This window comes from Brienomyrus brachyistius, chromosome 24 (assembly GCF_023856365.1).
Source record: "Brienomyrus brachyistius isolate T26 chromosome 24, BBRACH_0.4, whole genome shotgun sequence".
Lineage (NCBI taxonomy): Eukaryota > Metazoa > Chordata > Actinopteri > Osteoglossiformes > Mormyridae > Brienomyrus > Brienomyrus brachyistius.
The window spans coordinates 912,047-933,607 of record NC_064556.1 but is presented as its reverse complement, the minus strand read 5'-3'; the positions used below and the strand labels follow the sequence as shown (position 1 = coordinate 933,607).

General features: G+C 48.8%; 2 protein-coding genes and 1 long non-coding RNA gene across 4 annotated transcripts; 2 read left to right on the top strand and 1 right to left on the bottom strand.

Annotated features, from left to right (window-relative positions):
* Positions 1-946: 946 nt before the first annotated feature.
* Positions 947-5,667, top strand: LOC125719861 (zinc finger protein 586-like). The gene is made up of 4 exons (XM_048994660.1): positions 947-1,033; positions 1,483-1,717; positions 2,740-2,862; positions 4,322-5,667. The coding sequence occupies exons 1-4, from the start codon at positions 947-949 to the stop codon at positions 5,470-5,472; spliced, it is 1,596 nt and encodes a 531-aa protein (XP_048850617.1). The 3' UTR covers positions 5,473-5,667.
* A 1,192-nt stretch (positions 5,668-6,859) lies between these two features.
* On the bottom strand, positions 6,860-15,022 carry dpp3 (dipeptidyl-peptidase 3). Of its 2 annotated transcripts, none has more exons than XM_048995092.1 (18): positions 14,988-15,022; positions 13,923-14,234; positions 13,527-13,616; positions 13,115-13,252; positions 12,518-12,592; positions 12,328-12,421; positions 12,102-12,232; positions 11,870-12,000; positions 11,562-11,620; positions 10,813-11,007; positions 10,170-10,282; positions 9,775-9,867; positions 8,920-8,982; positions 8,551-8,675; positions 8,334-8,454; positions 7,939-8,118; positions 7,540-7,702; positions 6,860-7,169 (listed from the first exon to the last, which is right to left on the bottom strand). In XM_048995092.1, exons 1-18 carry the CDS (start codon positions 15,012-15,014, stop codon positions 7,027-7,029), a joined length of 2,253 nt encoding a protein of 750 aa, XP_048851049.1. In that variant the 5' UTR covers positions 15,015-15,022; the 3' UTR covers positions 6,860-7,026. The 2 variants fall into 2 exon arrangements, with proteins under 2 accessions (XP_048851049.1, XP_048851050.1); XM_048995093.1 differs by having other exon boundaries at positions 14,877-14,994.
* Positions 15,023-19,384: 4,362 nt separating this feature from the next.
* Positions 19,385-21,051, top strand: LOC125719973 (uncharacterized). The gene is made up of 2 exons (XR_007385258.1): positions 19,385-20,091; positions 20,384-21,051. It is a non-coding gene; the product is annotated as an uncharacterized LOC125719973 (long non-coding RNA).
* Positions 21,052-21,561: the final 510 nt, after the last annotated feature.

Genomic DNA, 21,561 nt, shown 5'->3' with positions numbered 1-21,561 from the left:
AAACCACAGGCTGCTGGAGAAAACTGGGGGAGCACTGGTGGACTGTGACGCTCCCCCCACACCGAGCTGGAGCTCAGATTCAAAGACACACCCCAGGAGCCACGAGGCTGGCTCCTACTGAGCCGCCAAACCTTAAAGTGAATTATGCCAAGGAAACTCGTACTACGTCTCATTAATTGTAACTTTCCTCATTTAATATTAAAAAAATTATAGTCGCAGGTCGGATTTACAGCCGCAGAAAAAACTATGAGACCGTAGCAGTTTTGGTTTCACTCATTTCTCATGAATGTGTGTGCGTCTGTAAATTAAAAAAATATTATACACTAGGCCCTCGTGCATTCGCGCTTCCTGATTTGCGAATTCACAGATCCGCGAAAAATTCACTGGAACCGAATTAATTTATATCCGTGATTTTTTCGCACATGTGTGAATTCCTCGAAATCCCTTACAGAAGTGTTTATGTTTAATTTTCATAGTAATTTACAAGTTTTCATGCTTTTAAGTGTAAAATTGGTAAGAAAAATATAGTTAATGAAGACTCTGGTTGCTCCCAGTGTCTCCTGCTTCGCCTCGTTCTTCTGTCCTGCTGTCTTAGGAACTTTGAGCCTGGAAGCAGCCTGCTGCTCAGCGTCGCCTCTGCCAGCCGAACCACAATCAAACCAGGATTTCACAATTCAGATTTGTTTGATAATATACAGCGGTTTGTTCAGTTTCCTGTGCCTGTATGTTTTACCCCTAGGCTTCCCTCACCTGAAATGCACTGCACTCTTAATCTGTAAATTGCATGGCACAGAAAACCACAGTGATGTGTCACAAATTTCACACAGGTTCCCCTGGAGTAAATTCCCGCAAAAAAGATACCTAATCCATTATCATTTCACTTGTACAATATTTACTGAAAAAAGATTTGCATAAACCACTCCACTACAGGACATTTCTCGGCACCATGACGACCATGTATCAGGCCAATCAAGGAGCAGCACATCAGAATGACCCCGTCATATTGGTTGCTGGGTGCAAGGAGCAGGGGGTCGTAACCTTTTTGTCCTTTGACTTGAAACGTGATGGGCTCAGTCTTCACGGTGCTGGGGGGTCCTAGTGCCTGCCGGTCCTAGTTGGCTTCAACAACTTGCATGCAATAAATGACCTTCGGCCTCATCCTCAATGTACAGATATGATACAGATGTATACTGAACACACCCAATGCAAATGCACAACACTGTCACTCTGACAACACCCAGAGTCGTGCCAGCTGACCTTGAACCTGAGCTGTAGTTCTCACTGGTTTGAGCTGCACAAGCACTCCTCTGATTTCCAGTGAGCAAGTGTCTAACTTTCAAAAGAGTCTCTGAATAGCAGCAGCCTGGAAAACAGTCTGATGAAAAGAAAGCTGATGTGGAAAAGTACTGGGAGGCGCGAAGTGCTATAGTTTGCCATTGACCCGGTGGTCAAACATAAACCCGACTCTGCCTGCCCTTCCAGCACAAAGGTTCCCCAATCCCGCCACTGTCGCCCTGCAGACGGCACGTCCTCCGTCTCAAGGCGGGCAGCATGGTGGAGGCGCAAGTCAAGCAGGAGGAGGTGGACGCGGAGCTAAAGCCCGTCTGGGCCAAACAGGAGCAGGAGGAGGCAGCCAGGGTGGAAGTGAAGGTGGAGGACACGGATGTGCCACTGGATCATCTGAAGGAGGACCAGGAGGATCAGGAGGACCGCCCAGGTAGGCAGCCGAAGCCCGCGAAATCTGCGGAGCACATTTAGACAATGTGCTTCAGTACTGTTCTGCGAGGCAGCACAGTGCGATACCGGCTCTGCAACACACTTATAAATCACGTATTTACACACCATAATCACACATTTAGACAATGTGCTTCAGTACTGTTCTGCGAGGCAGCACACTGCGATACCGGCTCTGCAACACACTTATAAATCACGTATTTACACACCATAATCACACATTTAGACAATGTGCTTCAGTACTGTTCTGCGAGGCAGCAGAGTGCGATACCGGCTCTACGACACACCTATAAATCACGTATTTACACAACATAATTTCTCATTTAGACAATGTGCTTCAGTACTGTTCTGCGAGGCAGCACAGTGCGATACCGGCTCTGCAACACACTTATAAATCACGTATTTACACACCATAATCACACATTTAGACAATGTGCTTCAGTACTGTTCTGCGAGGCAGCACACTGCGATACCGGCTCTACGACACACTTATAAATCACGTATTTACACAACATAATTTCTCATTTAGACAATGTGCTTCAGTACTGTTCTGCGAGGCAGCACAGTGCGATACCGGCTCTGCAACACACTTATAAATCACGTATTTACACAACATAATTTCTCATTTAGACAATGTGCTTCAGTACTGTTCTGCGAGGCAGCACAGTGCGATACCGGCTCTACGACACACTTATGAATCACGTATTTACTCACCATAATCACACATTTAGACAATATGCTTCGTTACTGCTCGACATCTTATCATAAGCTACCGTGTCTGTTTGATGGTTACTTTTCATGATGGTTCATATCTTGCACTGCTGCTGTACAGTGGATGCGGGGCTACACTGCGGGACAATCACATGTGGCCTTTTGCCGGCTCTATGCCTCCAGTAGCCGTCTGAGTAGCTCCTCTCTCCTCCTCGCCATGTAATCATCTGGTGTTGGCAAGGCCTTTTCCTCTGGAATCGTCTCCTGCTGACAGCTCTCTTCCCCATCACCCAGCACTTACACATCTGCCCCTGGGGCCCAGGGGGGGGCTCCCAGTCAGAGTGAAAAGCGAACCCCCCCAGAAAGAGAAGACAGGAGGGGGCCAGGAGGATGAGAAGCCCACCCTGCACCATGACTGTAAGAGCTACTGCCTACGACCCAAAGCAAAGACGCACACATAGTTACACACATACAGTCACGAGCACACACACAGACCTGTACTCATATCTTTGTGGGGACTCCATTCATTTTCATGGTTATAACCTGAATCTCAACTAACCCTAACCTTAACCATAAGTAACCAAACAAAATGCAAGAATGTTTGAAATGTTGAGTTGTTGAGATGAAAAAGAGTTTCCACTTGGGGGGACCAAAAACGTGGCCCCCACGACGTCAAATAGAGGTTTTATCACGTTGTGGGGGCATTTGGTCCCAACAATATAATATACACCTGGACCACACACACACAGGCATGCACACACAGGCACGCATAACGCATGTGCAGGCATGAATAACACGTACACACACAAATGTGCAGACACACATAGACATGCTCACACACACAGACACACACAAATGCTCACACACACATATGCACAGACACAGGTACCTTGAAATAAATATTTCACCCATCTGATTTTTGCATGGGGGGCGGCATGGTGGTGCAGTGGTCAGGGTGAGGGGGGCGGCATGGTGGTGCAGTGGTTAGCACTGTTGCTTCACACCTCTGGGACCCGGGTTCGAGTCTCCGCCTGGGTCACATGTGTGTGGAGTTTGCATGTTCTCCCCATGTCGTCGTGGGGTTTCCTCCGGGTACTCCGGTTCCCCCCCCCCCCCCCCCAGTCCAAAAACATTGGAGTTGCTAAATTGCCCGTAGGAGTGCATGTGAGAGTGAATGGTGTGTGAGTGAATGGTGTGTGAGTGTGCCCTGCGATGGGCTGGCCCCCCCATCCTGGGTTGTTCCCTGCCTCATGCCCATTGCTTCCGGGATAGGCTCCGGACCCCCCGCGACCCAGTAGGACAAGCAGTTTGGAAAATGGATGGATGGATGATTTTTGTATATATTTCTCACTAAATGTTGTCACTAAATTGTAACACAAAAAAGCTCCATACATTTAAAAGGAAATGCAGTGGAACAGCGCATGCTGTCAGGTAAAATAAGGGGTCACCATGCAGGAAGCCAGTCTCACTTTTAGTAGCAAGACTGCAGCCAAACGCTTCCTGTAATCACTGTTCAGCTCGATGGCGCTTCTGCAGACAGATGGCCCGCCAGTGTCCTGTACGATTCTCTGGCACCGTGCAGAATTCATGGCTCCTTAAAACAATAGCAAGTGGCGAGGTGCCGATGCGGTGAGCGAGATCGGCTGTGCGTGTGACGGCTAGACTGTCACGCATTAAAAGATGAGACTTCTGCTTGGAAAATATACACAAAAATTGTGCAGATGCCAGAAACCGTGAGAAGAGGTCTCAGACACGCCGCAGTCCCATGAGCAAATAAGGCCCAGTGCCGTTGCCATGGTACTGTGGATGGTTTGGCTTTGCCAAAAATCAGCTGATGGAGGCAGATGGAGGCGCTCAGTGTACTTTTTCTGGGCAGTTCTTAAGCAGGACCCTTCGGAGCATGTCTGTGCTGTGCTTCTGGCTGGAGCGGAGCAGTCAGAAACAGCGCCGGCCTCGGATTTGCAAGTCACACCGCCACTAGACTCTGCCATCATCGGGGGAGACAGCAAGCCGGCAACCTCCCTGCCCTACACATGCGGCGACTGCGGCAAAGCCTTCAACCGTAAGGCCTACTTGCGCAGGCACCAGCGGCTGCACTCGGGCCGCACGGCGTACCGCTGCAGCCAGTGCCACAAGAGCTGCAAAGATGCAGCAGCGCTGCGCATCCACTGGCGCACGCACACCAAGGAGACGCCCTACCAGTGTGTGCAGTGCGGAAAGAGCTTCACGCAGCTGGGCAGCTTGAAGGCGCACCACCGCGTGCACACTGGAGAGTGCCCCTTCTGCTGCGCCACCTGCGGTCGCAGCTTCAACCAGCTGGGCAACCTGCGCCGGCACCGCCGCATCCACTCTGGTGAGCGGCCCTACGTCTGCCGGGACTGCGGCAGAAGCTTCCGGGGTCTGCGGCAGCTGGAGACGCACCAGCGCATCCACTCGGGGGAGACGCCGTATGCGTGTCCCACCTGTGGGCGGAGCTTCAGACAGGCAAGCGGCCTGGCGAGACACCGGCACCGGCACTCGCAGGAGGCGCCCTATCGCTGCACCGACTGCGGACGCAGCTTCCGCAGCTCAGGGGGCCTACGCAAGCACCAGCGGGTCCACTCGGGCGAGACACCGTACCACTGTAGCGAGTGTGGCAAGAGCTTCCGGCGGCTGCGCTCGTTGACGCTGCACGGGCGCGTGCACAGCGGGGAGCGACCCTACACATGCACGCAGCCTCAGTGTGGCAAGGGCTTCAAGCAGCTGGAACAGCTGAAGGTGCACCTGCGCACACACACCAAGGAGACGCCATACCACTGCGCGGAGTGCGGCCGCAGCTTCAGCCAGCCGGGGAGCCTGCGGGCACATCAGCGCACGCACAGCGGGGACCGGCCGCACCGCTGCACCGAGCCCAGCTGCACACGCGGCTTCAGGCAGCCAGAGCAGCTGTCCGCACACCTGCGAGTGCACCAGAGGGAACAGTCTGCCAGTGCGGGGCACGATGACCCACCTCACTCGGGCAATGAACAGCCCCTCACACAGGACTAAACCTCATTAGCGAAAGCACCGTGTATCCAGGGAATGTGCATGCAGTACTCACACTGGCCACCTGGGGTCAGCATGTTCTATGTTTTTTCAAATCGGAATATTATTTCCACTGTCGCCGTTTGCGTTTAGTGGCAGAATGGCAAATGGCACAGAGATATTAATCGGGGATGTTCCCGTGAACTGGGCACACTTCAACCAATGACGGACTCACCAGTGAACCAGCTCGTATCCAGTTCGGGATGTGCGAGTGTATCCTAGACATGTCCAACTGTGACAAAACCATGTGAATATGTGCCCGACCGTACAAAGGGACTCTCGTGTTCTTAAATATTGACAACGAATTTTACTTCCTATTTTTCTTCATCGCCAGATATATTCGCTAATTCGTCTTAAGCTTTATCGGAACCGTTTAGAAATGTCATGCACAGGAAGAATAAAATCATTTCAAAAGTCTACCCTTTTCATTGGCTTCTCGTGACCATTTACAGACCAAAATCACTAAAATAAAAGGCAATGTCTCCCAGACCATAAATGTTGATCCCAATGAAAATTAAGGTGTCCAGTTCATCGGAGCCGACAGCAGAAACACGCTGTGTGAAATGATAAATTTTACTATATAAAAGATTTTATATTAGTTGGCAGGGGATGTAGAAACCGGTTGTACTTGCCCCCACTGTTTAATTTGGCTTCATTCATCCTGCCCATTAATGTTGTATTTTAATTATTTAAATATAGTGTGTCGCCCCCCTGCCTCCCCCCAATCTCGGAATCTTTCCTCAGCCATTGGTAGCTGGTGTTCACTAGCAGGGGGTGTCAAAAGGGCATGAATTCCCTGGCAGATTGAGGGGGGCCCAGCATTTGAATACATAAAGTTGAGGGCGGGTGGCAGGGTGACACTTTGTCATGAGGCCCAGAATTTATAGATACGTCCCTGTTCACTAGACAGCTGATAGTGATAGGAAACCTTAAACCAGGACATGTCTGAGGCAGCAGCTGAGGTGCATAGAGCCAGCACTCGCTCCCAGATCGAATTACCGAACAGGAGATGGCAAAGTAACGGCTTAGAAGATCAATGGCCGACGACACAAACAGCACTCACCCTGGGCGTTTTATTTTGCTTTGGTGATGAAATCGCTAAAGCATTTTGTGACTGCCGGTCGTCTGCAAGTACTGAAATTACAGAAAAGGGCGGCAGGTCCGAAAAGGCCTGTCCAGTTTTTAAACCATTTCAAATCAATTTTAGTATCTCAGCATGTGAGAGAAGGTGGTGTTTTACAGGGACGTCATGTGACCTATATGACCGGTCCTGACAAACCAGTTACATGGTAGCGTAAGCTGATCTTACACTGATCATACTGCTTAAATTTGATAAGTGGAAGGACATAAATTAAGAGTTAAACCACAGGAGTTTAATGAATAAAAAAAACCACAAGGGACCTTAAAGCGTCAGACCTGCACTTTAGATACATGTCAAGAAAAACCGTTACATTGTGTGTGAGAACAGGCTTCGGTGCGGCAGAGCCAGCGGACGTGGCGGCGAGGCGGGTGCTGTCCTCAGCACCAGCAGGGGGCGTCGCGCCGGCTCAGCTCCAGCAGCTCGGCCTCCACCTCCTTGGCGTCCTCGGGGAAGCGCTCCGTGAAGGAGCGGATGAGCCCGGCGGCGCTGCTCTCGTACTCCACAAGCTCCACGGATGCACCTGCCCGTCACGTGATACCAGCTCCAGTCAGCCATTGCACCTATTCCATTGTCTTTTTACAGCCAATTAAACAAAATAAACAGCCCCCCCCCCAATACCAAAGCTGAAGTACAATATTACACTAATTTAATTAAAAGTAATGACTGACTAGGTTAAGCAAAGACAGAACTTTCCAAATTAATGATGAATGTAACCACAATGAACCAGACCAGACTGTCCTAAACAAACGTCTAGATTAGGCCTGAATCGGGAGCATGCCGCCCTATTTTCAGAGCTAAAAATATTTTGAGTGTTAATTATTGATGATATTCGGCTATTAAAACAGGACACTGGCAGCAACCAGATGACGTGGGGGGAGGCGCTGGCTGACCATTGACGCAGGTGTTGGCCTGGACGAACATCTTGCGAGCTTCTTTCCTCAGCAGGACGGTCTCACGCAGACGCAGGAAGTCATGCAAGCCGTCGGAGGTCACCGCCGAGTACCCATCGTAGAGTGCACGGCCCCCCTCCACGTCGGCCGTCGACTTATGGACCTATGGGATGGAAAATGGGGGGGGGGTGGGGAGACGTCATTCACTGAGCAGATCTCTGAGCACGGAAGTACCTCAGACTGAAATGCGATGATTCAAAGGCAGAGCTTCCAAAGTACATGTACTTCAAAAGATAATGTCCGAGGCGCCTGGGTTGTAATATAAATTAACACCCTAATATGTGGCAGGGATCTGAAAACTGAAGAAAAATTATTCATAATGCAATTCATCAAACTCACCTGCAGTTTGCAGAGGAACCTCTGGATGGCGCTCTTGCCCACGGTGTGAATCTTTGCTCGGTCCAGGGCTATGAGGGCGTCGGGCCGGCCGTCGGAGCCCGTGCACTCCTCCAGGGTGACGAAGCCGTCGGCAGCCTCCAGCAGCACTCGCAGGATGACGAATCGCGCCTGCATGTGGGCCTAGGGGGAAATGGGGGGGGGGGGGGGTGAGATGCTGCGCATCGCGATGCCCAACCGGACAAGAAGCAGCAGGGCTGACCTGGGGGACGGGCTCAGGAGACAATGTAAAGATAAAGGAACCCAGTACTGAGACAGACAGAATAAGAACGTCGGTATTACAGGTGAAAGTGTGTTTGTGTGCGTGTAACGTGGGCTCTGCCTGCGGCTGACCCCACCTGTCTCCAGCTTTTACTCTCAGGGGTGTAGAATTCCAGCCCCAGCAGGCCGGACCGCACCATGTTCAGCCAGTTGACGTATACCACCTCCTCCGCCTGCTCGCCCTCGTGTCCAAAGATGCTGTAACCCAAAACCACCGGCACGTCACGCACCAGCTGAGAACGATCCCCCCCCCAGGCTGAGAATGACCCCGTCTCCGCCTGGCCCCGCCCTTACCCGAGCACCTCCTTGTTGAGGCAGAGGTAGAGGCCGACGCACTCAGCCCTGCACTCCTCATAGGACGATGCGATGGTGGAGAATCTGCTGTCCCACGTCTCGCCTCCCTTGTACCAGCTGGATATCTATGGACAGGACAGCATAATTACCCAAAACGTTTAAAAACAGCAGCAACAATAAATAAAAACTGACAGCCCATGGCCACGTCCCCCCTCCCCAGAGAATCCCGTGGCCCACCTCACATACGTCAGAACCATTCCCAGCCCACTGACCGACAAAACCCAAATATACAAAACCTACAAATCTTATATTGGAAACCACAAAGTGACACGCTCCCGGTTCCCGACGCCTTCAGGCACCGACACCCACCAGCTCCCCGGTCTCTGGGTTCCGGACGCTCTCCTGGTCAAAGTTGAAGTTCCCCTTCTCGTCCTGGAGTGGGAAGACGACACATGGTGCCCCCAGAGAGAGACCCGCATTACAACCGACACCCGCGTATCCACTCTGTGTACATGTTCACGGAAAAGCTCCCGTCAAGCCAGGTACTTTGCACATGCAGACAACGTGCTGTAGATACGTTTTTATTAATAATAATATAAATTATTATTCTGATATTCCCTGCACACGTAGTACAGCAGTGAGGTTCATCTCCATTTCTCAGTGTTTTACAATGTGAGGCAGCTCACAGTCGCCATCTTCGGTCGGCTGGCTGGCGTGACATTTTCTGCACACGCATGCACATGTACTTACATGTTTCTAAGAGTTTTATTACCTGCTAAATAGTCTGTATGGTTTGCAAACTACCCCAATGCTCATCAAAGGCATCCATGTTGATGTTTAAAGTGGATGCTAGTAAATCGATCATGCGCAGTGTGTGCAGAGCTGCGCATACACTCCTGCGCAGATACATTTGGAGTGCAGCACGCGCTCGTTCACAGACCCGCAGTGACAACGAGCGCATTATGAACGTTGTGGTACGCATGCGGACAAGCATGAGCCTTTAAACCAGGGGTTCCTGATGTCCAGACACACTGCACAGGTAACCACCACCAAAAGACCAAAATTCATCTGACAGTCACTGGATGAACAAAATTTAGCGAGACATTAGCGATACTCACTGCTGTCACCTAAGGATTAACACGCTCGTGGACAGACACAGGCAGACATTTGGGACGAAGTACCGCAGCACTGGAATCCCGAGGACATGAAAGCCGGCCGAATCACCTGCACAAAGAGCTTGCCACTGCCATGCCCCAGCAGTTCATGGAGTCCCACCTGGACCTCAAAGGAGGGGCCTTTCCACTTTATGTAGACGTCCTAAGGACAGACGGAATGGGGTTTGTGTTAGAGAGGAGGATGCGCACGGCAGGTTGGAGATGGACAGACAGAGGGTGACAGACAGACATAGACAGAGAGACAGACATAGACAGAGAGACAGACATAGACAGAGAGACAGACATAGACAAAGAGACAGACAGACATAGACAGAGAGACAGACATAGAGGCCTTTCCACTTGAAGTAGACGTTTTAACGACAGACTGGATGGGGCTCGTGTTAGAAAGGGCGGGATGCACACGGCAAGGTGGGGACGGACAGAGGGGGACAGACGGACAGATGCCTTGTCACTCTCGTTGAGGAAGGTCAGTTTGTCTTTTTGCGTGGCGTAGGCCACTGCCAGAACATTCCCCAGGGACACATTCTTGAAGCCTTCAGTCTGCCGGATATCATCATCTGGAGGAAACACGGGATCGGCAATCAAGCTGCGGTCGCACCATAAACGCACAGAACTCATCAGCTGGAAGAGGACCCCCCCAAAACTAAGCCCAGTGGGTGAGTCCTTCACACACAGCACATTAAGCGAGCAATACCATGTCAGTGTTGGGGTAGGTCCACTTGCAGTTACATTGACGGGACCCTGGTGATGTGCCGCAGACACCCCCCCCCCGCACAGATATCCAAGTGACTGAAATCACTCGTATATTTAAGTCGTCTTATGTGACAAGCGCCTGTAGACTCCCACCTGCACACATCTGTGAAGGATTTAAGGTGTCACTGATTACACACCCAAGCACCATGTGGTTATGCACTTTTTTAAAAATGACTGAATCCCTGCTTTTTCGTATATTATCATGGGCAACTGTAGATGGAAGGTGGTGCAGGTTGGATGTGCAGTTGGGTTACCGGAGCCATTTCACAAGACATGGTTTTGGGGCATGTTGCCGACCCCCGAGCCCTGGAACGGGCCTCTGCCAGGCACTCACAGTTGGGAATGTTGATACCAGCTGGGATGCCGCTGCCTGCGAACGTCAGCACGTCCAGGGAGGTGAAGTCGGGCTTTAGGAAGGTGTCCTTCTCGAAGGCCGCTGGCCAGGGAAGCTCTGGCAGAAGCACCTCCGCGGAGCTCACCAACTTGGCGAAGCGGGCGCTCATGGCCTTGTTAACCACCGCCACAAAGCCTTGAGGGAGGAAGCAGAGGTGGGGTGGTCAAGGAACAGGAGGGCATGGCGAGAGCCAAAGGGGAGGTGAGGCGGGTGCGGTCGAGGGGCAGGAGAGGAGGGCGTGGTGAGAGCCAAAGGGGAGGAGAGGCCAAAGGGGAGGAGAGGCCAAAGGGGAGGAGAGGCCAAAGGGGAGGAGAGGCGGGGACGGTCGAGGGGCAGGAGAGGCGGTCGAGGGGCAGGACAGGAGGGCATGGCGAGAGCCAAAGAGGAGGTGAGGCCAAAGGGGAGGTGAGGCGGGTGCGGTCGAGGGGCAGGAGAGGAGGGCATGGCGAGAGCCAAAGGGGAGGTGAGGCCAAAGGGGAGGTGAGACGGGGGCGGTCGAGGGGCAGGAGAGGCGGCCGAGGGGCAGGAGAGGCGGGTGTGGCGAGAGCCAAAGGGGAGGTGAGGCGGGGGCAGTAGAGGCGGGTGTGGCCATTGTGCAGAGGGGAGGAGAGGAGGGCATGGCGAGAGCCAAAGGGGAGGAGAGGTGGACGCAGCCAAGGAAATAAAGCAACCAGATTGGGGAATCATACCTTCAAACTCGCCCCTTGATCCAAATGGGTCCCTGTAGCTCTCAATAAAGCCGATATAACTAGAAACAGAGATCAGAGGCAGCTACTTATAACAGGCATGCAGGCAGGGAAAAAAAATTATGGGTATGAACCACCCCGGTGAGCAAGGAGGGGGCTATCACTAGGGTTACTGGACATCCCGTGAACGGTCTTCACAGCTATGGGCCTGGCTGATAATGAGAGCTGTGTGTGCAGTGCCACCTGAACAATGGCGGATGGTACAGCAGCAGCAATCAAGCCCCCCACGGCTGGGCTGCGTATAGGGATACCTCTCCACGATAGGCCCCCTGTCTTTGATCCAGTAGCGGGACCCCTCTTTGTGGGAATCCACAGCGCCGAAGGTAAAGCTGCGCACATACTCTTCCAGCATCCGCCGCTGATTCTCATTGGCAGCGTACGCCTACGACAAGAGATGGCGAGCTGACACGCCAGGCAAGAGCGCCGCGGTACCGGCACCGGGGTGCATGTGGAGCTGAGGGTCTGCCGGGCCGTGGGTCTCACCTGGGCCTTCTCCAGGTTCTCGCTCACTTTCTTCATGAGGGGAGCATAGTCGCCCCTGCGCACGGTGAACGCGGCGTTCTCGAACTCGTACCGGCCACAGCGCGTCTCTGTCTCGCCTTCCACGGCACTGTCTACAGCAGACAATGTCAAAACAGGAACATAGCATAAGTGAGCAATACGCGACGTCCGGTCACACGGGCAGTAAAATGACCTGAGAGATGCTCACCCTTCTGCACAGCAGAAGCCAATCGCACTTCATAGCTCTCTTTCCCGTCGACGGCGCCCGTCTTGAAGAGTCGCGTGTTGTAGGCACTCACACTCTGTGTAGCGACATGGGGGGGGGGGGTTTGTGTTGTAGTTTAGAATGCAGCCAGTAGAGGGGGCCAAAGCACTGACCTGCATTGCAAGACCTTTACCTTGGAATCCAGAAACCTCTGGGCCAGCTCAGCGTCGTTTAAAGAGCAGTTCCCTGAGAAGTATGTGGTGATCCCCTAGGGAGGAAACCACAATCATCATCATCTTCATCAGATTAACGATAATGCTAAAAATACAGCCCAAAAAATGTAAACACAGCACCACCGGAGTGATGTCATCAGGGCTGGACGCTGCTTATATTCTGCAGCAGTTTTCAGTCAAGTCAGAAACTGATTTTTAAGTTTTTATAAGCTGCCGACCAAAAAAGTTTTTAATGACTCGTTGGTCCGCGTCTTTATCGCCTGCATCCATTTTCCACTCCTTAAAGGCTGTATTTCTCCCCAGTCTGTGTGTGTAAATCATTTGATTCTTTATTCTCACTCGCCGTTTTAACCACTGTCCTTTTAAGAATCACACAGTAATAAAACAGTCTGGCACCATCCCCGGCACTGCGTCGGTGGAAATGGGGTACTAGTGCTCTGGCCCGGATCTGGTTCCGGGCTCCAAAAACGCCAGAGGAAGAGACACCTGCATCCAGATTTTTAGCAAGCGTCACTGCCTCCCCCTCTTGATGTCCGTCACGGCCACTGCGCCCTTGCCTTGTCTCCAAGGCCCAGTTGCTTGTGTTTGTCATCCAGAGAATAAAGCAGAGATGCACACGTGCTCCACAGCGCCTCCATCTCCGTGGGGCTGTCCTGGAACGCCTGGCACTGCCACACCAAGGCCTTCAGCTTCTCCTGTGGAGGGGAGACACACACACCCCAATGTTATGGAAAGATCTTCCTCCACCGTAGCATCTTGCAGATTCTGTGGATGGTTTTAAAGGGCAGCTTAAAACATACCTCTTTTCCTCAGGCTTTTGGGAAAATGTGATGCTGTGAAATATCAGTTTTCTATGTATTGTGTATTTTTATAGGTTTTATGTTTTCTGTTATTTTTTTTCTGCATTTTAGTTTTGTACGCCAATCAGTCAAGAATGCACACGCTTACAAGTCAGGAAGAGAACCTTACCTGCGGGAGGTTGGGGATGAACTTTGTGTCTCCAAAAGACTTGTAGTTCCCCATGTTGGCATACAGTCCAGCAGCATAGACCAGGAAGGCCTGAGACAAGAAGACAGAACATTCCAGAGCAGGCAGTGTTTTCGCTAGTAATTTACCCAGTAGCCTCGGTTGTGTTACCTTCACATCCCAAATACTTTGCTGAGATTGATTAGGTCTAAGCGGTGATGGAGTGAAAATCTTTGTAGCCCCCCTGTGGGGGGTCGTTACCCTCACAATCCTGTGCTGTCAATCATTGTTTAAGCCAATGAGATCCACTCAATCAACCCATGGACACTGAGCTAATCCAATCAGAGTGGAGAGTGGAAGAAATCCCACCCACCACACACTTCATTGAGCGGGTCTGACCTGATACTCATCGGGGGTGAGTCCAGCGGCTGTGGCCACGCTCTCCAGCTGTGCCGGGCTCTGAAGCCGGAACATGCGCTGCAGGAGGACGTAGATGGAGGCTGACTCAGGGGACGTCTGCAGCAGCACGACGAGTCCCCCATACCAGGACGCCCGCGACAGGTAGTGAGCATAAAGCTGCTCTTTGGGAGAGAGCAGGCGGAAGGCCTCGCCGCAGTCCAGCGCCGAGATGCCGATGTCGTTAGGGAGGTAGTACTGGGAGTCCACCATGGCGAGCCGAAGATGATGTCTCACACGCGAGGAACAAGACAGCTACCAAAAAATGAGGGGAAGCAGGTCAGGCTCTGGCTGGGGTCAGCACAGGGCAGAAACACACCAGTCACACTGGGAGCAACATGTCATACTTCTGTTAGGTAAAATTATGAAAACATTACTAAAACGTGGAAAATCACAACAATCTGCAATTTAAAAGGAGTGGAAACGCATTTTTTCCAATCAAAGGTAAACCTTAATTAAACACACAGCACTACAAAAATGCCCTTCCTGTTAATCATTCACAATCAAAAAGCTCTGTCATGCAATTTTGCACGTGAAAATAACCAACGGTATGCACTTTGGCCTTGTTACTGACTATGAAACCGAAACCGTATTTGCAAGCCACATAATTGCAGCTGAAACCATATTTAAACTTAAAATTGTAAAGTCAAATGTTATATTACATTTAATAATAAATTCAAATTGCATATCATGTTGTGCAATAAATCTAGCTAAACGGTTGAGTACTACGAATGACAGGTTAGCTACGGACTTCGGGAAACAGGGAACCGTCTTATAAAAATGTAGCCGAGAAGCTAACATTAGCTCATCAAAAGTACATGATTAACTCGGCGAACTTGCGACCTTATGAATTTCTAACAAGATAATTGTAAAGCATGCATACAAATCCTTGATTACCGTATTATATCACTTTCCCTAATGGCAGCTCTAATAATAGTAGTTAAGTAATTGCCCGGCTCTCGCCTGCGATTTTAAACCCTCGTTCCGTTTCTTAAACTGCACTCTCACCCTTCCATATCCACTTCCGCTTTTCATTCATTGCCAGCTCCGCCTACAAGCCAATGAAATAACAGACTAAATAATTGGCATGTTCTCGGGCCAATCATATCTGGCCCAGTCCATATATGGCACACACGCTACCTTGCCGTTCGGCAGACAGTATATCGATTTTCTGCGATCAAGCTGTTGGGTGACAGCTTGCATTTATAGGGGACATGTCGTGTATTTTGGAATGGAAAGGCTTTCCATTGTTTTGCAGTCCTCGACGAACTTAATGACATTTACGAACAATTACATGAGCATATATAATATTAATATAAGGAATTCGTAGTTTTTTAAGGAACCTATGAGTAACTCTGTCTATAGGATCTATAAAACCATGCAGAATTTGTATCGGTACCTTCCGAAGAGGGTAGCTGAGGGTATTTGAGCGGACGCCACCTGTTCATCGCTCATGGAGAAGAGTGGCGTATGTGGTAATGTTTAGCTAGCATGCACGAAGCATAGTTCAATATGCGTTTCATTTTAGTACGATCTTTTCAGAATATATCAGTCTATCCTGGGTTAGGTGTTTTTGGCTGCTTCGTTTATCCAGCTGTCCTGCCCCTGAGCATGTGACGTAACATGCCCCCTGCCTCTCTGACGCTTTACCAGCTACATAGGGGTCCTCATGTTAACGTTAAGTTTCTTTTCCAACTTCATACCATCTCTCTTTAATAATTTATTACAAAAACCAATGATAAATACGGTCACGAATAAGCGATGTGTGATACAATACTGCTACACCAACATGAAGATCATTTACACATCGCTGTCTTAGACTTTTGCACAGCGGTATATGTACAGTTTCATGGCGTGCTGGATAACCTGGGCTCTGTGTCTAAAACGTAACAGAAGCTGCTGCACAATGCAAACCCCCTACATAAGCGGTGCCCTTGCAAACTCCACGCCAATTACACTGAGATTCAGACAAGCCCCCTCTTCCCCAACGATGTCAATTAAATGATCGTAAACAGGCTGGTCCCGAGAAAAGAAAAAAAAATCTAAAAAAATAAATATAGCTCTTTATTGCTGATTATAGTCAACTCATCCATCTTAAATATATTTTCTCAATTAAGGTTTATCTATGCGTGCAAATGTTTGCTTCAGAGTTAAGTTTTCTTTCCTTGTAAGAAAAACAAGTCTTTTTTTTCTTGGTTTTACAAACAAACAGGGCAGGCCGATGTTGGTCTCAGCAGGCAAAACAGAGGAATTGCTTCATTTTCATATCCTGCATTACTGTCAGTGTGGGCCCGGACCCCGCCCCCCCCGACCCCTCCCTGACCCCAGTGTCCCTGCAAAGACACTTTAGAATTTCTTTACGTATCTGTTTTGTGTCATTGTTTGGAAATGGACAATGTATACTATTCTTCCAATTTTTAAAAAGCAATTTTTATATTTGCACATTCTTTCTTAGTACTGTAAGACGACACCGCCTAAAGGAAGTTAAACGACTGGCTCAGTCCAGTACATGGGACCGTTTGTTTATTTGTTTTTATGTTCCCTGCAGAAGTGTATGAAGGATGCTCTTTTGTGGTTCCCACAGTAACAGTGTCATGGTGAGGTGTTCTGTATCAGGCTGGTCATTATTAATCTAATTTATTCCAATTTTTCACTTGTCAGCTGTGAATCCTTCTTACATGCAGTTCTCTAACCGTGTAAGATTTTCAAACCTTTAACCTGTGTAACTTCTTTGACTTTTACTGTTATAAAACTGGATTGTTTGCTAAACATTTAATTGCATTTACATAACGTATATTGATTTGCCCTGGTATTTCACAATTCTGATTACCAGCAGAGTACAACGACCAGATAATTCATGTCGGGGGGAAGGGACTATGAGCTAAGACAAGGTTTGTAAACTTCCATTTCAACCATTTCAGTTAAAAGGACCTGAATTTCACTGAGTTCTTGCTGCGTGCTGATTGGTCAGTCTCCTATAATCAACGAATGTGTCACTAATGTTGATGTGAAACTGCTGGATGAGTCTCTCAGTCAGGGAAAAAGTACAAGGAGAACTAAACTATTCGGCCAAGCACAGGAGCCTTTCAGTTTTAAAAGTAGTTTAGTTTCAAAGTAGTTTAAAAGTAAAACCAGAAGCTCCCCCCCTCCCCCCTGACATGGATTAGCTGGTCACCCTGTAGCAGAGTATAAACTCCTTTGCGGGGTGTTGCCTGCTTTTCCCGCTGCGTAGCTGATCTGTGTCCTTCTCCTCAGCCGGCAGTTTACCCAGTTAACCCTGTTTGTGGTGCTGCTGCACGTTAAACACCAGGCCACACAGGGCGTCCCTAAACAGGAAATGTCCCCCATTCCCATTTCTGCACCATATCTTGACCACCCAGGTCTCCTTTCATCTCCCTCCCAGCCTCCCCCCCCCCCCCCCCCCCCCTTCGTCCCAAGTCTCCAGTGCAGATAAGGTGAAATCGCTCCTACGTGCAGAGCACTCATGTCCGCGTTCCTCAGCTTGTTGCTTGTTGCAGCATCGGCCGCAGCGTGTGCAGGCTAAGCTAAAGCTAAGGTCGCCTCACGCCAAAGGCAGGCTCGCCCGGGTTACTCTTCTTCCCGGTTACTCTCTATTCCTGGAGATGTTTGAGGGATCGCTGCTCGGTCAGTGTCTCATGTGAGTCAGCATGAACGCCCTCATTTCTGTGTAATGAACCAAAACCTGTCACCACAGCATCGTCAAGGTCGGGAGATTAGAAGCATCACTGTAGACACACATGCGTTTCAGTGCTTTCACCTTTCCAACAGTAGTCGTTTGTGCAATGGCATCAATCATACTCGATATACTCCTCAGCTTATGTGTTAGGTTATCCGTGCAATACTCTTGACTTATTTACATACTACTGTGATGGGCTGGCCCCCCATCCTGGGTTGTTCCCTGCCTCGTGCCCATTGCTTCCGGGATAGGCTGCGGACCCCCCGCTACCCAGTAGGATAAGCGGTTTGGAAAATGGATGGATGGTTGGATGGATTTACATACTAAATATACCAAATGTTATATGCTAGTTATTTATTGATATCTCGGTGAATTACACAACGATGTATGCATCTATATGCTTATATTGTTTAGTAAATACTCTCTGACTTTTATGACAGTTGTTTCGTTGTACTTGTGTAACTCTCTTGCATAGTGACTCCTTGATCATTTTTCTCAAAAAAAAAATAAATGCGCGTCACTTCGGATGAAAGGCTCTGCTTAATAAGTTATCACAGTAAAGGTGACGCGGCCTTAACTCAGGACGGTTGGTGTATTATTTAGAAAAGAGAACAAGCAGCAAAGAGGTTTATAAGCATAACTGTCTATATTAATGCCAGAAAAACATCTTAAAATATTCTGTTACGGTATCTTCGTTAAATTGTTTGTGTGCTGCACCACGGTCCTGGGGGGATGTTATTTCATGCCACTGTATACCTGTGTATGGATCGTATGACAATAAAGCTCATTTGACTTGACTTGAACTTTCCCAAGAACTATCAGTGGCCCTTCAGAAGTAATGACTTCCTTGTTATTGTGGCCCCTCGGCTGCTCTTGAGATACCCACTCGGTTGTTTTGATTGTGACTGGTGGCTGGGAAGAGATTACAGGTCCCTGGGCAGCCCATTAGTGCATGAGGGTGGCTGAGCCAACATCCATGAGCATGACCCGCCGTGTGACCCGGCCCGCCCACGACTTGGGGGCAGGGATGCTGCGGGGAGGGGGCTCTGATTATACATGACAGCAATTCAGTTTTGATATGATGCCAAGAGGGGTTACATGAGGTCGAGAGACTTGCATCTGTCAAAGGGCGCTTTTCCACCGCACAAAGTATGGTACTTTCAGTACTTTCGCTTTTCCGTTGACTTCCGGTCAAGTTCCAGTACCAAAACTTCCAGTACCGAAAGTACCAAACCAGCTGGGGTACGTCTTTGGTACTTTGGGGTGGGACTTGCAAACGTATTTGCTGTCGATTGGTTATGCAAGCAGATTGCCGCTGAAACACAAAATACAACCGGCATCTTTTGAAACACACAGCGAACAGCGAGAGACAAAATAAAAAGCAGTAGAAACAAAGATATTTAAGTATTTAAGTAAAATGGAAGGATGGGCAAACACAGGTTTTAATCACCATATGGTCAGATGAACAGATCCAGAGGGATTTAGATGGCACTTCTCGGAATAAAAAAGTATTTGCCGTAATAGCAAGCCACTTGGAAGAAATGGGGCAGAAGCGAAACACCGAACGATGCCGCTTGAAAATCAAAAAGCTTAAGCAGGACTACAGGAAAGTGAAGGATCATAATAACATGTTTGAATTCAGCGAAAGAAATATCGCGCCGCGCTTTCTGATGATGTCAGTCAGAGTCAGTCACTGATGATGTCATTTGGCGGCGGTAACAGTTTTTACCAATGGAAAACCGACACAAAAGATGTACCATACTTTTGGCACTTTATGGAAGTACCGAAAGTACGGTACCTGGTACGGTGGAAAAAGCCCAAAGACACATCCAGTCTTACCCCGGCATTACACAATAATCTGGATATCAGTGTATTTTTATCAATCCTGCTGTCTGTAGCTGCTTATTGTACGAGTAACGGAGAATTACAGGATCTAAAAACATTTATTTAATGTCTTTTACAATTAAATGAGCAGCTTTTTAGTCTCTAATCAGAAAACAATTAGTTGTTCTCTGATAAAGGTGCACTCTATTTGTGTTCGCAAAGAGCATTTCATTCTATATCTCTGAAGCGCAGAAATATGTCCTGTTCCGCCCGACTCTCTCTCTCACTCGCGCCCGGCCTCATTTGATGCTTGGGCCCAGGCACCAGAAACCCAGCCAACCACAGGAAGCCGTTTCTAATAAATCACTACGGCCTGACAACTTTTAGGGTTTGGAAAAAACGCCTTTCCTCCTCGTAATATTAGAGGCTGCCTGCCGCGGAAAGCAGAAAGGTGGACGAATATCGGACAAGGAATAGACGTAGTAATTTATGAAAGTAGCTAAAAATTTAGTAGAGTGAGTGTGCAGATTTATGTGCTGCTTATTGTACTTCCTATTGCTGGTGTGTGGATGGCAGCACTGCGTGGATCAGGTAAGCGAGTAACCTAGAGCATTATATTTCTGTGTGAAATGGATTGAGAAGCTGGCTTCTTTACTTTATTCTTAAAGAGTACACGCAGTCTTTTTGTTCGTACTGATAAAGGGGAGAGCTCGTCCGTACAAGAGGGAGTGATAGTAATTAGGTTTATTATGAGCTATGGGAATTTTAAAACTGGCCAGCAAAGGGATCTCAGCATCGTATCTTCAGATCAGCGTTTGTCTGCAACCCAGAAGCTGAGTTAGTGGAAGCATTTTGTGATCTTCGCCTGTTCGTTCTGCTAAAGGAGCCCTGCACTTCGGCGGAGAGGAAAGTCAACGACCTCCTGTATAATTCCACCCATAATGGAAAGAATGGAGGACCTTGGGGACCAAACTGGCTGGAGACTGGGTGTCTGGGACAAAGAGCAGAGGCGTCTTCATCACCTATCATCAATGTCATCCTTGGATGACTGTTCCAAGATCCGCTCTAGCAGAGTTGCAAGGAAAAGATTTCGATGGCAATTCAATTTTCCTTTTATTTTCCCATTTTTAAAAATATATTTCACTTTTCTTCTTTTTGAATAGTATACTCACCAGCCCACAGTGTGGGGAGAATTACAGCCCTATTTTGCTTTACTGAGCAACATTGTTCAAACGTTTCACGGGAAAATAGTATAAATAACATGCAATTTATATCAGAATCGTTTCAAAAGTGTGACTGATTAAATGTGAAGTTGCTCAGAAATCATGTGGCTTTTGAAAGTACATTACTAAATATTAACTGACTGGTATAAATCAAGGTTAAATATATTTTTATGACCCACTTTTGAAATACTTTTCCCTTATTTTATTAAATAAGGTCTTGAGCTGAAGTGATCGTCTATCCATGTTCTCACAAAGTATTGTCTTTGAGAGAGTTGTAGATGTGCTTTCTACCCAAATTATAAATAAATATATTTCTAGCAATTTACAAGAGTGCCCGTTTAATTACCGTATTTATTGGTGTATTCAGAATATTCCACATTCATTTTCCCTGATGTATTCACGGAGATGATAGGCTAAATTAACAGCTGAAAACATAGCACTGCAATATTGGTGTTTGCTGTACACTCTTTGGGTGGAACATGCAGGAAGAGAAGCATTATTCCATTACAGGTGTGCATGGGTTAAACATGTGCGTTTACTTACAGCATGTGTGTGTTTGATGGCTCAGAACCAGCACATGGATTAGCTGGTCACCCTATAGCAGAGTATAAACTCCTTTGCAGGGTGGGGGGGGGGGCTGACGTTAGTTAGACTGCTAACCCTGACTCCTAACCCTAAACCTAACCCTTACCCTTAAGCCTTACCCTGACTCCTAACGCTAACCCTAAACCTAACCCTGACCCCTAAGCCTAACCCTGACTCCTAACCCTGACCCCTAAGCCTATCCCTGACTCCTAACCCTGACCCCTAAGCCTAACCCTGACTCCTAAGCCTAACC

Coding starts and splice junctions, on each gene's coding strand:
- dpp3 (XM_048995092.1), bottom strand. CDS start 15,014: ATGAAAAGCGGAAGTGGATATGGAAGG. Junction 12,001..12,101: donor AGAACCTGGAGAAGGCCCAG/GTGAGACCCACG, acceptor CTCTTGTCGTAG/GCGTACGCTGCCAATGAGAA. Junction 10,283..10,812: donor TGGTATCAACATTCCCAACT/GTGAGTGCCTGG, acceptor TGTTTCCTCCAG/ATGATGATATCCGGCAGACT.
- LOC125719861 (XM_048994660.1), top strand. CDS start 947: ATGACGACCATGTATCAGGCCAATCAAGGAGCAGCACATCAGAATGAC. Junction 1,034..1,482: donor GGTGCAAGGAGCAGGGGGTC/GTAACCTTTTTG, acceptor CTGCCCTTCCAG/CACAAAGGTTCCCCAATCCC. Junction 1,718..2,739: donor GGATCAGGAGGACCGCCCAG/GTAGGCAGCCGA, acceptor CCCATCACCCAG/CACTTACACATCTGCCCCTG.